General features: G+C 34.5%; 1 protein-coding gene across 7 annotated transcripts in view; it reads left to right on the forward strand.

Annotated features, from left to right (window-relative positions):
• MYO9A (myosin IXA) overlaps window positions 1-15,591 on the forward strand; it is a 282,301-nt gene that overhangs the window by 188,631 nt on the left and 78,079 nt on the right. For all 7 annotated transcript variants that reach the window (XM_042988478.1, XM_007084561.3, XM_042988481.1 and 4 more), the window contains 6 exons: window positions 1,761-1,873; window positions 7,393-7,535; window positions 10,158-10,381; window positions 10,895-11,011; window positions 12,532-12,720; window positions 14,240-14,287. In XM_042988478.1, coding sequence (XP_042844412.1) covers window positions 1,761-1,873; window positions 7,393-7,535; window positions 10,158-10,381; window positions 10,895-11,011; window positions 12,532-12,720; window positions 14,240-14,287 — 834 coding nt within the window. The remainder of the gene's footprint in view (window positions 1-1,760; window positions 1,874-7,392; window positions 7,536-10,157; window positions 10,382-10,894; window positions 11,012-12,531; window positions 12,721-14,239; window positions 14,288-15,591) is intronic.

The following is a 15,591-nucleotide window of genomic DNA, read 5'->3' on the forward strand; positions in this document are numbered from 1 at the left end:
TGCATGCCTAGAAATAGGCATTATTGGATGCCTGACATTGTGAGTTTTGTCTTACTGGGTGCTTACTGGGTACTTTTGTATTTAATTAATATTCTGGAGACTGTTATTTCCAGTAATGTTCTAGAGCTTGGTTCTGGAAGCAATTTGTTCCTAAGCAATTAGGTCTTCCTTTTAAGATTTGTTAGTTACATTGTATTGAATATTGGAAATTTTCTAAAAGAGTAGCTTTCAGGTGCTCTCACTGCCAAAAAACAAACAATGTGAGGAGGTGATATGTTAATTAGTCTGACTGTAGTAATCTTAATATTTATATGTAAATTGAACTAGGTTCTATACTTAATATACAATTTTTATTAAATAAAACAAAGATTTGTTAGGCTTAAACAGAGCAATAGTTCACTTAGGGCTCATTATTGACTATTGAGGCAAGATCCTCTGTGTACTTCACCCAGTGCCCTGGGAATCATAAAGTTATGTATTCTGACTCTTGGGTACAGGCACTATTACTGGGATTTCATAGGTGTGGGATTCTATTTCCTTTAAACCTTTCAGGTGATCCTTTGCCTGGTCTTGGGTAGTTGTCTGACATAGAAGTATTGATTAGTACTCAGCTAAATAGTTTCTGAAGATCTCTAGAGTTCTTTATTTGTGCATCACTTTCCTCTTCAGTACTCTGCCTTTTGGTCCCTAGTCAACCTTGGTCTCTCTGGACTTCAGCTTCATGTGTCCAACTCAGAGAGTCTGACAGGGTTCACCTGGATTCCCCCTCCCTGTGTAACAGCCTGGAAACTGTCTCAAGGCATTAGGCTGGGGAAAATGAAAGACTTTACTTCCTTTGTTTCCCATCTCTCAGGGATAACTGTCCATCATCTTGATAACTGCTGGTTCTTACTATTTTGTGTGAGTTTGTGTTTTGTTTTTGTTTTTGGTTGTTTCAGACAAGAGGATAAAACAGGTCCCTGTTAATTCTTCTTGGCCAGAAGCAGAAGTCTGTTCTTTAAATTTTAGCAACCCATGTTATTTTCTATTTATGTTGATAAGGCCATAGTCAAGCAGACTAAAAGGCTAAAGAAAAGTACTATAATTATAGAAAAATGAAATACTAGGAAATGATTTGAATAGGTAACAAGAAATTTTCTCCTCCAAATTTTAAAGGGGCACATTGTAAACAAATGGAACAAAAATTGCTGATTGAAATTCAGGCCCCAGTTTGATAAAGCCATGTAAGTTGTTTGTATAGAGCATTAGTGGTGATAATGATCTTTAATTGTTTGGTCTTTGTTTTTGCTTTTGTTTTTTTTTTTCCTTCTAGATTTTTAAAATCCTTGACTGAGTATAATAAGAATCTATAATAGCAAGTTAGGCCATAATAATTATTAACTTACAGGGACAAATAAAAGGCATGAAAGACTGTACTTAGTATTCTAGATTTATCAGATCCTGGATCTTTTGTCTGTATCTTTAGTTGGCTTTGACTTCTTTCATACCTTTCCATTTGATATTCATTGTTAAGTTGTCAGAAAACATGAGCTGGTAGGTCCTATTCAGCATTTCATTGACCCAAGTTCTTTTTACTTCAGATTAGGAAGTTAATAGAGTTTTTACTAGGTTATTTTAGTTCAATGAATTGCTAAATAATATGAATGTATTTTTATATATTTTTCATAGATATAATTCTCAAATTCTATAACTTGAGTTTTAATTACAGTGCTGTTATAGTTACTTGGTTTTAAAGTCTTCCATATATGTAATTATTACAGACATCACAGCGATTTTCTTCAGTTGATGAAGAAACAAAGCTTCATAAGACTATGTCTCAAGGAGAGATTACAAAATTGGCAGTGAGGCAGAAGGCTTCAGATTCGGATATAAGGTATATACACCAAGTTAATAGGGGTGATATCATTTTATTTACTAATCAACTATAGTTTATACTTAGCCTCTTTTAAAAAGCATAGTTGATAGAGCAGCTAGTTTTGAAATTTATTTTTCAACAAATATTAAGTACTTACTATGTGACAGGCATCTGATAGTTCAGATTTACATGATGAGCTTTATGTTTCTGTATGTTTAGCAGTGTGATTTGGACAAAGTCTTTAAATCATTATACAATTTGTGATTTTTTTGTTGTCAGAAAGGGAGATTAGACCAGATGAGAGTGACAATATTTTCCAGCTTTGGATTTGGATTCTGTTCTCTGAGTTAAAGTGTTTTACAAACAGAACTGGAAAAGACTGTCAGGAAATAATTCTATTCCCTTTAAGAGAATATATGGAGTTCTTATTTGACAAGTAAATATCTTTGTCTCTTATTGTGTTACAGAAGGCAATTGGGCCTTCACTGAACACCTGAAGATTACATTGAAATCTTTCTGGTTCTTAGTCCTACTAAAGACCACTTCCTAAATGTCTATAGAGGCATAATCCAAGATAATGCAAATCCTGACCAGATTATGTTAGAGATCAAATTTTGGGAGAAAGATGTACCATAATAGAAAGAACCTACGGCTGGAGATAGCAGATTAAATATATAAATTTAATTTCTACTTCCTCCTCCAAAATTGTTAAAATGATAAAACCTGTGCAGGTCAAACAACAACAAACAATAAAACAACGAGAGACAACAATAGTAAAATTGTGGAATCCAAAAAGGAAATAGACAAATTTTAAATGTCTTAATAGAAGAAAGCTGAATCATAAACCAACTGGGTAGACCTGAGAAAGAAGCCTCTGGCTGACTGATCTTCCCCAATCATAGCAGAAAGCTGGAAATTTATTCTCTGGAAAGGATAAAATAGAAGATCTCTTTACTTGGAGTTCTCAGATACATTTGAGGACTGGGGTACATATTTGGAATAAGGAGATTTAATGAATGTTTACATACTGAATATTAAGATTCCACTCAGTTTCCGCATTTCACGTATCTCCTTGACAAATCGTTCAAAAAGTCTTTGGGACTTTTGTACAACTCCTAGGAAAGACCAGAGGTATTGGTATCAGAGGCTCGCCCTACAAAATAGACTAGCCAGATAACCATACAAGGAAGACCAGTTTGGAAGCTCCACCAATGCACACTAGAACTTCCAAATAGTGCTTTTTCTCAGCCCTGTATTTTATCACTGCATTTGAAGAAACATCTTAATTTTTTTTTTTTACATTTATTTATTTTTGAGAGACAGAAACAGAGCACAAGTGGGGGAGGGGCAGAGAGAGAAGAAGACACAGAATCCGAAACAGGCTCCAGGCTCTGAGCTGTCAGCACAGAGCCCGATGCAGGGCTCAAAGTCACAAACTGCCAAATCATGACCTGAGCCGAAGTAGGACATTTAACCGACTGAGCCTCCCATGCACCCCTGAAGAAACATCTTATATTAAAGAAACTAAAACTAATGGATATAATACAACTTGGAAAAAATAAACTATGCAGGGGAAAGGGAACTTCAAGACAGACAAGTGAAACTAATCAGCAAACCTGTATAAATAAATATAACTGCATACATGGAACCAAACAAAGTGCATGAAAGACAAACATTCATTATTAAAAGAGCCTTTGAAAACTAAAAATATGATAACATAAAGAAAGAACTAGAATAGTTGGAAAGAAAGTTAAGGACATATCTCAGAAGGTTGAAGAAAAAGACAAAGAGATGGAAGACACAAGAAAAGGTAAGAAAATCGCTTTGGGCTGTAATCATCAAAACAATATGGTACTGGCTCAGGAACAGACACATAGCTCAGTGGAACAGATAGAGAACCCAGAAATGGACCCACAAATGTGTGGCCAACTAATCTTTGACAAAGCAAGAAAGAATATCCATTGGAAAAAAAGACAGTCTCTTGAGCAAATGGTGTTGAAAAAGTGGACAGCAACATGGAGAAGAATGAACCTGGACCACTTTCATATCATACACACAAGAAAACTCAAAATTAGTGAAAGACCTAAACGTAAGACAGGGAGCCATCAAAACCCTAGAGGAGAAAACAGGCAACAACTTCTTTGACCTTGGCTGCAGCAACTTCTTACTTGACATGTTTCCAGAAGCAAGGGAAACAAAACAAAAATGAACTATTGGGACCTCCTTAACATAAAAAGCTTGTGCATAGTGAAGGAAATAATCAACAAAACTAAAAGGCAACCTATGGAATGAAAGAAAGTAGTTGCAAATGACATATCTGATAAAGGGTTAGTATCCAAAATATATAAAGAACGTATATAAAACTCAACACTCAAAAAATGAATAATCCAGTTAAAAAATGGACAGGAGACATGAATAGACATTTTTCCAAAGAAGACATCCAGATGGCCAACAGACACATGAAAACATGCTCAGCATCACAGATCATCAGGAAATACAAACTAAAGCTATAAGGAGGTATCATCTCACACCTGCCAGAATGGCTAAAATCAACAAGAAATAGCAGGTGTTGGTGAGGATGTAGAGAAGGGGGAACCCTTTTACACTGTTGGTGGGAATGCAAACTGGTGCAGCACTCTGGAAAACAGTATGAGGTTCATCTAAAACTTAAAAATAGAACTACCCTATGATCCAGCAATTGCAGTACTAGGTATTTACCTAAAGGATACAAAAATACTGATTCAGAAGGATACATGCACCCTGATGTTTAAAGCAACATTATCTACAATAGCCAAATTATGATAAATAGCTTAAGTGTCCATTGATGATTAGATAAAGAAGATGTGGTATATATACACAATGGAATACTACGCAGCCATCAAAAAGAATGAAATCATGCCATTTGCAGCAATATGGATGGAGCTAGAGAGTACTGTGCTAAGTAAAATAAGTCAGAGAAAGACAAATACTGTATGATTTCATTCATATGTGAAATTTAAGAAACAAAACAAATGAACAACAGGGAGAAAAAAAAAGGGAGACAGACTAAGAAACAGACTCTTAATTATAGAGAACAAACCAGTGGTTACCAAAGGGAAGGTGGGTGAGGAATGGGCGAAATAGGTGATGGGATTAAGGAGTGCACTTGTTGTGATAAACACTGGGTGTTATATGGAAGTGTTGAATCACTGTATTGTACACCTGAAATGAATATTGCATTGTACGTTAACTGGACTTTAAATTAAAAAAAGAAAAGATAAGAACATAGAGCAGTTCAGAAGATCCAGTGACCCACATTAATAGGAAGTTCAGAAAGACTGAACAAAGAAAATAAAGAGGACCAATCATTAATAAAGTAATTTAAATAAGTTTCACAGAACTGAAGGACATGGGTTTCTAGATTGATAGCGCCCAATGATTGGCCAACATAATGGATGAAAACAGACCCGTACTAAAAGACATGTCATTGTAAAACAATAGGGACAAAAGGAATTTACATAATGATGATGATGATGAAAGTAGCTTTTCAAATGATGTTTGTACAAGTACTGAGGGAAACCATGCCAAATTAGAGCAGATTAGAAGGCTCTGGGAGAGATTTCTTAAAGAAATGGAGTACTTACAGTGTTTGAACATGTTGAAAAGAGATGTACACAGCTAGGAAAGCATTTCGAAGTGAATTGTATGTGGATAAGTGAGCAAATGTAAAGCAAAACATTAACTCTAGAGAAAAAAATAGGTTATGCAGGGAATTACATGCCTTAGTTGTGAATATTATTTGTGTAATAAAAAGTGGCTGTTATAAGAAAATATTATATATTGAGCTAACTCAAATTGCCATTTGATTCTGTTGGGGGCATACCTGTCTGTGGAGAGTGTAGAACAGGAGTGTTGGAACATGCTTAATCATTACTTGTGGTCACAAGGATGGCAGCAATATAAGTATGGTAAATGTTAAAAAGTTAAATCAATTCAAAAGGGTTGCCTCCAGGGATCAGAAAAGGAATGAGATGGCAGAAGGATGCTGTCCTTTGTAATAAGCCTTGTAGAACAATTTCTCTTTACAGTATATGGATGTGTAAGTTTAGTCATAGGCTTTAAAGAAAGGAACAAAAGAAAAAAGAATGTGGGTTTCAAAACCAGATAGACCTGTTTTTAACTTCCAGCTTCATCAGTACTCTGAGCCTCAGTTTGCTCATGGGTAAAAAGTAAGGATAATAATAGCTATTTATCATAGTAGCTGTGAAAATTAGGTATATCATAAAGGCATATCATGCTTGACTCCTGGTAGATGCTTATATTTATTTTGATTGAATGAACATAAAAGGTAAAAAAAGAAAAAACAAAAAATGAATGCGCAAATAAGCTCTTGGGGTATGGGGTTAGGATACATGATGTATGGTCAGTAAATGTGCACTGTTATTATCCTACGGTTTTTTTTTTTTAATTTATATGATAGGAGAAAGTATATAAGCAATAATAATGAGGCTTATATATAAGCAATAAGAATAAGGTAGTATAACAATCAATATAGTTATGATTTTCAACTTCATTACTCACTGGCTGTGTAGTCTTGGGAAAGTTACCTAATGTTTAAGCCTCCAGTTTTTCACTTATAAAATGGTTTTTGTAGTTTGAAAGTAAACTTGTTTTTATAATTAAATAAGGTAAGCCAGTGTAAGCACTTGTGCCTAGAGAAAAATAACAACTCAAATAAATGATAGCATTTGTTAAATAATAGTATTGATAACTTCTACATATAAATCACATTAAAATATTTTTTATATAATGGTAAGTGGAAAGGTTTAAAATTGTATCTTCATCGGGGCACCTGGGTGACTCAGTCAGTTAAGCGTCTGACTTCAGCTCAGGTCATGATCTCACTGCTCATGGATTCAAGCCCCGCGTCTGTGCTGACAGCTCAGAGCCTGGATGGACCATGCTTTGGATTCTGTCTTCCTCTCTCTCTTGCCCCTCCCCTGCCCATGCTCTGTCTTTCTCTGTCTCAAAAAAAAAAAAAAAAAAAAAAATTGTGTCTTCATCATGATTACAGTGGTGTAAAAATAAATGGGCATACTTATGGATAAAGACTTGAAGGGAATTAACAAAAAAAAAAAACAAAAAAGGTAAACTGATACATTTTAGAGTGATGGGATACCAGTGAGTTTTTAAAAGGTATTTTCTTTGTTGTTGTTTGTGTGCTAAATCCAAGCTGGAAGGAGGACAAGAGTGAAAAGATACCAGTTTAGGAATCAGAAAACTTTAGTTAGAATTCTAGTTTTACTGCTTTGTAGCCATTTCATTTTCAGGAATTATTTAACATCTCTGGGTCTTATTATTTCCTGTATTCAAGATGAGGAAACTATCTCCCTTCCAGAAGTTTAAATGTGAAATTGAAGGTTAAATATGATTAAACTTAAGTGTGAAGGTTATATGAAGTCATACACATGAAAGGTTTATATGGGTTAAAGTGATGTAGATATTATCACTGCAACATACTAATTTCTTTCCATTTTTACCTTTATTTTTAAAAATAGACCTCAGAGAGCTAAGATGAGATTCTGGGCCAAAGGGAGACAAGGGGAGAAGAAGACTACCCGAGTGAAACCTGCCACCCAACCAGAGGTGTCAGCATTCTTTGCTGGCTCAGATATGATTCCAGCTCATCAGTTTCCAGATGGTAAAAACAGATAGAGGGTGGAGATTGTCTTTCTAATTTTCTACTCTTTCTGAGACTTCACTGTTCCTGTTGGTCAGATATTCTATGAGATAGGACCAGGATTGTTAAATCCTTCCTTAACTTTATAAAATTACATTGTACCTATAATAGAAGTTCCAAGGAAGTGTACAAAACGGTGAAGTAACAACTTCAAGAATGATGGCGATTCTTCGGTTAGCCTCAGTTTTCTACAGTGTAAAAATTTAACTGATATTCATTCACTTAACAAATTTGTGTTTTAGTAAAAATTAAGATAATAGCAGCTAATATTTGAGTGCTTACCATATGCAAGGCACTGTACTAAGGATGTTGTATGTATTAACTCAGTTGATCCTCACAATTTTTTGAGGTTGGTATAATTATTATTCCCAATTTATTGATGAGAAAGCTGAGACACAGAGAAGTTATTTGCTGATACACATATTGTAGTTGGCAGAGCTGAGATTTGAATTTAGGTAGCCTAGCTCCAGGGGCTAAACCCCTGTGCTATATATTAAGTATGTACTATACTGTCAGTGTCTCGGACCTTATAAATGTAGCTGTTATTTTAACATTTTGGACATCAGTCACAACACACTTGGAAGTACCCAACAGTGAGTTCATCTGTTGAGAAAACTGGCCTTTCTAAATGCTAGAATTACTAACTTTCCAAGGATTCCAGTAATTCCAGCATTAGATGATTATGCCATTTCCCCCCAAGCCTTTGCTCAAGCACGTGTGAGAGTTTTTAATCATTACGTAAAAATGCCAGCTATCTTCAGCAATGATGGGCTATATACCAGAGATGAGTGTGTGGTAATGAGCGGATGAAATACCAGTGGGTAAGTGAAATATCAGGATTGAATAAAATAGAAAGTGGATCTAGGAAGAAAGTTATTATCTCTAAAGGAAAGATGGAGCAGACCCAGTTAAAAGAGTAGACAAAACTTCTCATATCTAGGGTAAGATAAAGGGACAAGGAGAAAAGATCATCAGGTTTCACATAGGAATGGATGAGCCCAAGCAGAGGCAGTTGTGCATCAGGAGAAAAAATGGTAGAGCTGTAGTTAGAGCCCTATTTTTGCATGTTGTGGCTTTGCTCCTATCAGTTAGCAACCTGATATGGATAAAACCAATAATAAATTAAATGAATACTACAAGTTCAGTTTGGAAATTTGGGAAATTCTTACCATTACATTACTAAGAGGATCTCTTTCCTATATCTTATCTGGTTTATAGTAATCATTCTAAATTTTTCATTTTTCACAGCTCTATTCTCAATGGCTAATTCTCAGGAAGGAAGCATAAGGCTCTTTAGTTGATGCATATATTATTAGCAGGCTTCACTGTGTGTTGCTCCTTAAGGATATGTATATAAAAATTAAAATTGTAGCTTTTTACTCATCTTTGGGTAGCAATTTATTAAGGTAGCCCTTGTTTTTAATACCGAAATAGTATTATAATTTCTACAGTAATCATTATTTTATTTAAGAAAGATACTGACTTTGCTAAATGAAATAATTAGATACTTATATGTTTAGGTTATATAATGGAATTAAAGTCAGTTGATACTAATTTGCACATATATATATCCTATATCTTTATAATTTTTATTGTGGTGCCATATCTTAGATTGGGTTTGCCTTTCTGCTTGAAGTGGCATTTAGCATGTAGGAGGCTACTTTTTTCCTTCATTATCAGAATTAGCTTTTAGAAGGAATGAGGACATACTATTGGATAGGTGAGTATGTGTCAGGGAAACAAACTGAAATGTGAAGTGAGAAGGGGCCAACATTCTTATCAAGCCCCAGGTAGGGCTTTGGCAAACCCAGTATAGTTCTGGATTGTGATGGACTTACATGGAATCTAATTTCGCTGTTGTAAATAGTTATTAAGAAGATTTGTTGGGCCTTCCAATATTATATACAAATCTAATGCACTCCAGGAGATTTCTCAGAGAATTCTAGGAATCCTAGGATTCCTGAGAAATTTAGTTATTTGGGAGATATGTAAGACAGTCGTAAATACTAAAGAGACCGGGGAGAAATGAGCCAGTTTGACTTACCTGGCTCCCTAGACAGGTTGCCAGGCTAACACCAGATAATATAACTGGAACATTTATGGCTTTAGACCCTAGTAATGAAATAATAATAATTAACGAATTTCACTGGTTTGCTAGGCTCATATATAGCTGAATGTTCATTCAAACTAATATAGTAAAACTGTGACTGGGTTAACAGCATGTAATGTGCCAGGGTGATTACATCTTCTTTTTTTTTCTTTGGGACTGTGGTATCTGATTCCAGGCTTCAGTTCTACCAGACCCCTCTATCCAGGTTTTTGGTATCAGACCTTAGCCCCTTGGGAGACATGGTGACATTTCCTTTCGAAAAGTGATAATTTTAAAATACATTTTCTGTACAAATATGCAGTCTGGATTTATTGCTTAATTGCCTAACCTCAGACATTAATGTTACTTGGCTTTTCAGATACTTACATATGTTTCCTTCAGTGACTTACTAAAGGAAGTTAAACTTAGAAGAATATGGAGATTTCAATATTTTCACTAAAAATTTTTTTTTGGATACTTATCTTGAATTGTAGAATTAGTTCAGTATCACTCGACACCTCCTTTGAGCCCAGACTTGCCTGGTAGTTGCCGGAAGGAGTTCAAAGAGAACAAAGAACCTTCTCCAAAGGCAAAGCGGAAGCGAAGTGTGAAGATCAGCAATGTGGCTTTGGAATCTGTGCACTGGCAAAATGACTCTGTCCAGATCATAGCAAGTGTCAGTGATTTAAAAAGTATGGATGAATTTCTTCTGAAAAAGGTACACTCTGCACGCTGAGTTAAGCCCCTGATTGGTTTTGACTATGGAATACGTGTATATATCAGAATATGGCCCTTATAGATCAAAGTTATATATGCTTCAGTAAGTTAGATGGTCTTTTCTTTATCAAAAGGTACAAATAATAGGATATACATTACTCAGACTGGGTGGACAGGATTTAAGGTTTTATGCTTTAATATTGACTTCCATTTTACTATAACTGTCCCATTATATTCCATTGTAAAGGTGAGACATGTCATTGCATACTTGGAGTTTTTTCTCAGGTGACAGAACAATAGAATAACACAGTGTTAGAAGGATCTTAGAAATCATCTAGTAGTAATAAAACATTTGCTTTCTAGTCATGATTTTACCTGGGACCCATAATATCAGGAGCTTGCACTTTCAGAACCATCAGGACCATCATTGTTGAAGAACCAATCAATATCACTATTGTGTTCACCTGTTTTTAATTAGTTGATTATATGCAAAAACTCTTTCTGTGGCCTCCAGATGAATGACCTAGATAATGAAGACAGCAAGAAAGACACATTAGTGGATGTTGTATTTAAAAAAGCCCTAAAAGAATTTCGGCAGAATATCTTCAGCTTTTATTCATCTGCCTTGGCGGTAAGTTGGACTGTGTTAGGAGATACTCAGTAGTTCAACATATGAAAATTTGGCAGTGCTGTAGAAGATCATACAGAAGCTGTGTTCAGTGAGAGATTTCTCAAATTCTTTGTTTTTGTTTTAGGAATAGGTAGGGAAAAGCATACCTATGGGTCTTAGATTAATACCTTCCTTCAATTTCCTTAAGTAGGTTTTTTTTCCCCTCTTAAGATATTGAATCTTCTTAAGATGATGAATTCAAATATTCTAGATGTGATTCTGTGGCTCTCTACTATTTTGACTTCTCATAATCCTTTTAGCTCTAGCTTTAGCTTTTAATTCTCACATGTGTGGAATTATATATTTTTCCCCAGTGGAATTAGAGCATTTATGTTTGCTGATTTATATATATCAGTTTATTTCACTTTCAGACTTACCTTATAATTTTATGTGATATTGGTTATGTTTTAGAAAATTTATTTTCATGCTAAAGTATATAATATAATTCTTTGATCTCTACAATCTATGAATTCTCACATTGTATAAATAATTGTGTTTAATCATTTTTCTTTGTTCAATCTGTAATTTATTGTGAAAAGAGAAACGAGAACTTTCTTGTGTACCCTCTACTTTTTCTTTCTCAATATAAGACTTTTTGATTTTTTAGAAATCTCAACCATGCAGTCTGAGAGAATAGGAATTTCAAGACCATAGTAAGAGTAGTAATCAGGCTATGGCAAATGACTAGGTTTGGGTGGAGACAACGTTGGCCGTATTTTTCTAATCCTGCTCAGCTACTTATTATGCTCATGTCTTTCTCTGCTTCATACCTGTATTTCCTAGATTAGGGACTCAGGGTTGTTGGGTGCTCCAGTACACTTAAATTACATAGGAAGAACCAAAATTATAAAGCAGAGCTTAATAGTGGTTTTCTAACCCTAGATCAAAAATGTTCAACTTACTTTGAGGAAGTGAAGGAGAAACAAATTCTAAATGTATTTAACACTTTTTGGTCATTTAAAGCCCCTTTCTTCTCATAAAGATTCCAGACCTTATTTAAATAAAAAAGTTAATTCCATGTAGATTTCTGTGCATGTAATACAGTGTTAGTCAGGGCATATCACTCTTTGGAAAAATAAAATAAAAGTTACCTAATGTATCATTAGACAAGGATTCAAGTATTCATTCTTTCAATTTTAGAGTGGAACTATCCAAACAAGGTTCATCTTTGAAGCAATGGGTAATTAAAAGGGATGCAAATAATCTTTATAACTAATTATAGTTTATTGGAAAGTTTCCAGGACTTTTTCAGATTGTTATATTGTTTAAATTGTTAGGTATTTGACTCAAATTTAATAGGTTTTATTTGGCAGACATTCCAAGTAGAAGAGTTTACAAATACCACATGAGTTCATGGGCATGCCCATTAGAAAGGATCCTAATCTTTATTCTAAGCACTACCTAATACAAGTTCAATCAACTTCTATATTTATAGAATTTCTTTATAAAACCTTAACATTTCTTCTCTTATTGCTTATTAGGTAGATGATGGGAAAAGCATACGGTATAAAGACCTCTACGCACTATTTGAACAGATTCTGGAAAAGACCATGAGACTTGAGCAGCGTGATTGGAGGGAATCTCCAGTCAGAGTTTGGGTTAACACTTTTAAAGTGTTTTTAGATGAATATATGAATGAATTCAAGACTCTGGATTGTATACCCACAAAGGTAAATATAATATGTTTTGATTTCTAAAAAGGATTCAGTTAAGAATTTTTAACAGTCTGTTTGACACAGTGTTTGAGAAGAACATTACAGGAAACATGTCAACTTAGCACTGCTTTAGATTCAGCAAACTTAATTCTGTCTTGTAAGTTTATCAAGCCATTTTATCTAAATCTTCTGCAATTAATATATTCTTTGCTTAGTTACAATATAATGTGTGTCCTCAAAATTATACCTTCTACTTTGATAGAGTTCACTGCATGAATTTCCTTTTGAAAAGTCGTGGTTAAAGATGTGATTCATTGTATCATTTGATGGCCTTTATGTAAGGAACCACAGATTATATTTCTTCTTAAATTAGGTTTTGAGAGGATGTGTGTTGCTAGAAATCTATATAACAGTTAATAGTAACATTTATTTATTGAATTCCAGGAATTGTACTAGGAGTTTGATATTTAATTCTTGTTCAGTCCTATTAAATAACTATTATGAAATCCCTATTGCAGAAAAGATAGCAAGCTTAGACAAAGTTATCAGTGTTTCATTTTAGTACCCCAGCTGAAATAAATAGGTCTCTAATTGTTAGATATCAGGAATATTATTAATCCTTTTTATTGATGGGGCCTTATTTTCAGTTATTCTAGTTTATATGTGTGTAGATTTATAAGCCATTTTAACTCATTTTTGAAGTAGTCAGGTATAAGTAATACCTTGAAAGTTCCTCTGTTCCAAGTCAAGGTTAACTTTATATTATGCAGAAGAAGATTTTTAGTAGGCTTATACTGCCTTTGTTTATAATTTTAAAGGTTAGGTTTAGATTGCTCTATACTGTAATTATCAGGAAATGTCATATATAAAAGAGCTTTCCATATCCCTTGTGATACCTTTTTATATTTAACTCTGAGATGGAGAGTTTTTTAGAGACAAAATATGGAAAGTACAATCTTAAAAGTTAATAATCATTCAGTTAATGATTAAAATAAAATTATCATTTAAATTAATATGGAGTGGCTTCTGGACAGAACTAATGTTTAATAAGACAAGAATCCCTAAAGTGTCCTTTTATTCTGTTGTTTTTATGAGGACTGTGTTTTACTAAATTTATTTATTTTATTTTATTTTTTAATTTTTTTTTTTTAACGTTTATTTATTTTTGAGACAGAGAGAGACAGAGCATGAACGGGGGAGGGGCAGAGAGAGAGGGAGACACAGAATCGGAAACAGGCTCCAGGCTCTGAGCCATCAGCCCAGAGCCTGACGCGGGGCTCAAACTCACGGACCGCGAGATCGTGACCTGAGCCGAAGTCGGACGCTTAACCGACTGAGCCACCCAGGCGCCCCTGTGTTTTACTAAATTTAAAAGTTTTCTCACATTTGCTTACTAGCACTGCACACTTTGTCTTGAAGAACAAAGAGCTGCTTGCTCTATTACCTGTGAGCAAAAATCTCAGCATTTGCACAGAAGCAAGAAAGTATGTTTGTCTTTGTTGATATTACAGTTTCTGTATTTCTCTCCCATCAGGTGCCAAAAACAGAAAGAAAGAAAAGAAGGAAAAAAGAAACTGATTTAGTAAGTTATAATCTGTTTCTTATGTTAGCAAGAAATAATTTTTAGTAGTCTGAAGTATATTTTACAGTATTTCTGTGGATATATGTAAGGAATGTTTATCAGTTGCCTAAGGGGTTATCATTTATGTCTTTACAAAAATTTACAATGGCAAATGTGTCTTGAATTCTGTGACTTGCTATTGGTGGTGGTTTCCTAAAATGGCAGAAAAGTGAAAATGTTTACTCATGAAAGGTACAAATACCTCTTCTCAGACACAGGAGCTGTTTAACTTCCCCTCATTTCTAAAAAAACAAAAACAAAAACAAACAACTGAGGACTCTTAAGGGTTTTACAAATATAACTACTTCTAATTCAAAAGACATTCTCAAAGTAATTTCAGCATATTTTGCCATTGCTCATGTTCTTAATTTGTATAATGTATCTCTTATTAACTGTAGCTATCATACTGTACATTACATCCTCCTGATTTAATTATTTTGTAACTTTAAGTTTAAATAAATAATAAATTATTTTATAACTGAAAGTTTGTACAGCCTTCCCTGCCATATATTTTAGTAACAGGCAGTGTTGCCAGTCATCATCAATGATACTCTTGGTCTAGTTCTGTTTGCCAGCATAATCTCTAAAATTTTTAACTAGTTTTTATATTTGAGAAATTCATAACGTAATTTAAAATGATATTCATTATAAAGGAAACTTCTTTCCCGGTCCTTTTTCCTTAGGGGCACCTGGGTGGCTCAGTTAATCCTCTGACTCTTGATAGCAGCTCAGGTCATGATCTCTCAGTTGTTGGATTGAGCCTCATGCTGAGTAGAGCCTGCCTGGGATTCTCTGTCTCCCTTGTGCTCTGCCTGTCCTCCGCTGGAAGTCTCTCTCAAAATCAGTCAGTCAATCAATTAATAGACATAAAAAATTAAATGTATATATTATTCCCCTTCCTTTTTTAGGATATTCTGACTGGAATTATCTTTTTACTTTATTTATAGTTGATTTGTTTATTATGGAAATACAAATTCACCAGATTTTAAAAAATGGTTTAAATGTTTTTATTTACTTTTGAGAGAGAGAGAGACAGAGCATGAGCAGGGGAGGGGCAGATAGAGAAGGCAACACAGAATCTGAAGCAGGCTCCAGGCTCTGAGCTGTCAGCACAGAGCCCCATGTGGAGCTCAAACTCATGAATCATGAGCTCATGACCTGAGCCAAAGTCAGAAGCTTAACTGACCGAGCCACCCAGGCACCCCTCACCAGGTATTTTATGTTTGAGGTTTTTATCTTTCTTAGACAAATAATTATATAATTAT

The sequence above is a fragment of the Panthera tigris genome, chromosome B3, assembly GCF_018350195.1.
Source record: "Panthera tigris isolate Pti1 chromosome B3, P.tigris_Pti1_mat1.1, whole genome shotgun sequence".
NCBI classification, from domain to species: domain Eukaryota; kingdom Metazoa; phylum Chordata; class Mammalia; order Carnivora; family Felidae; genus Panthera; species Panthera tigris.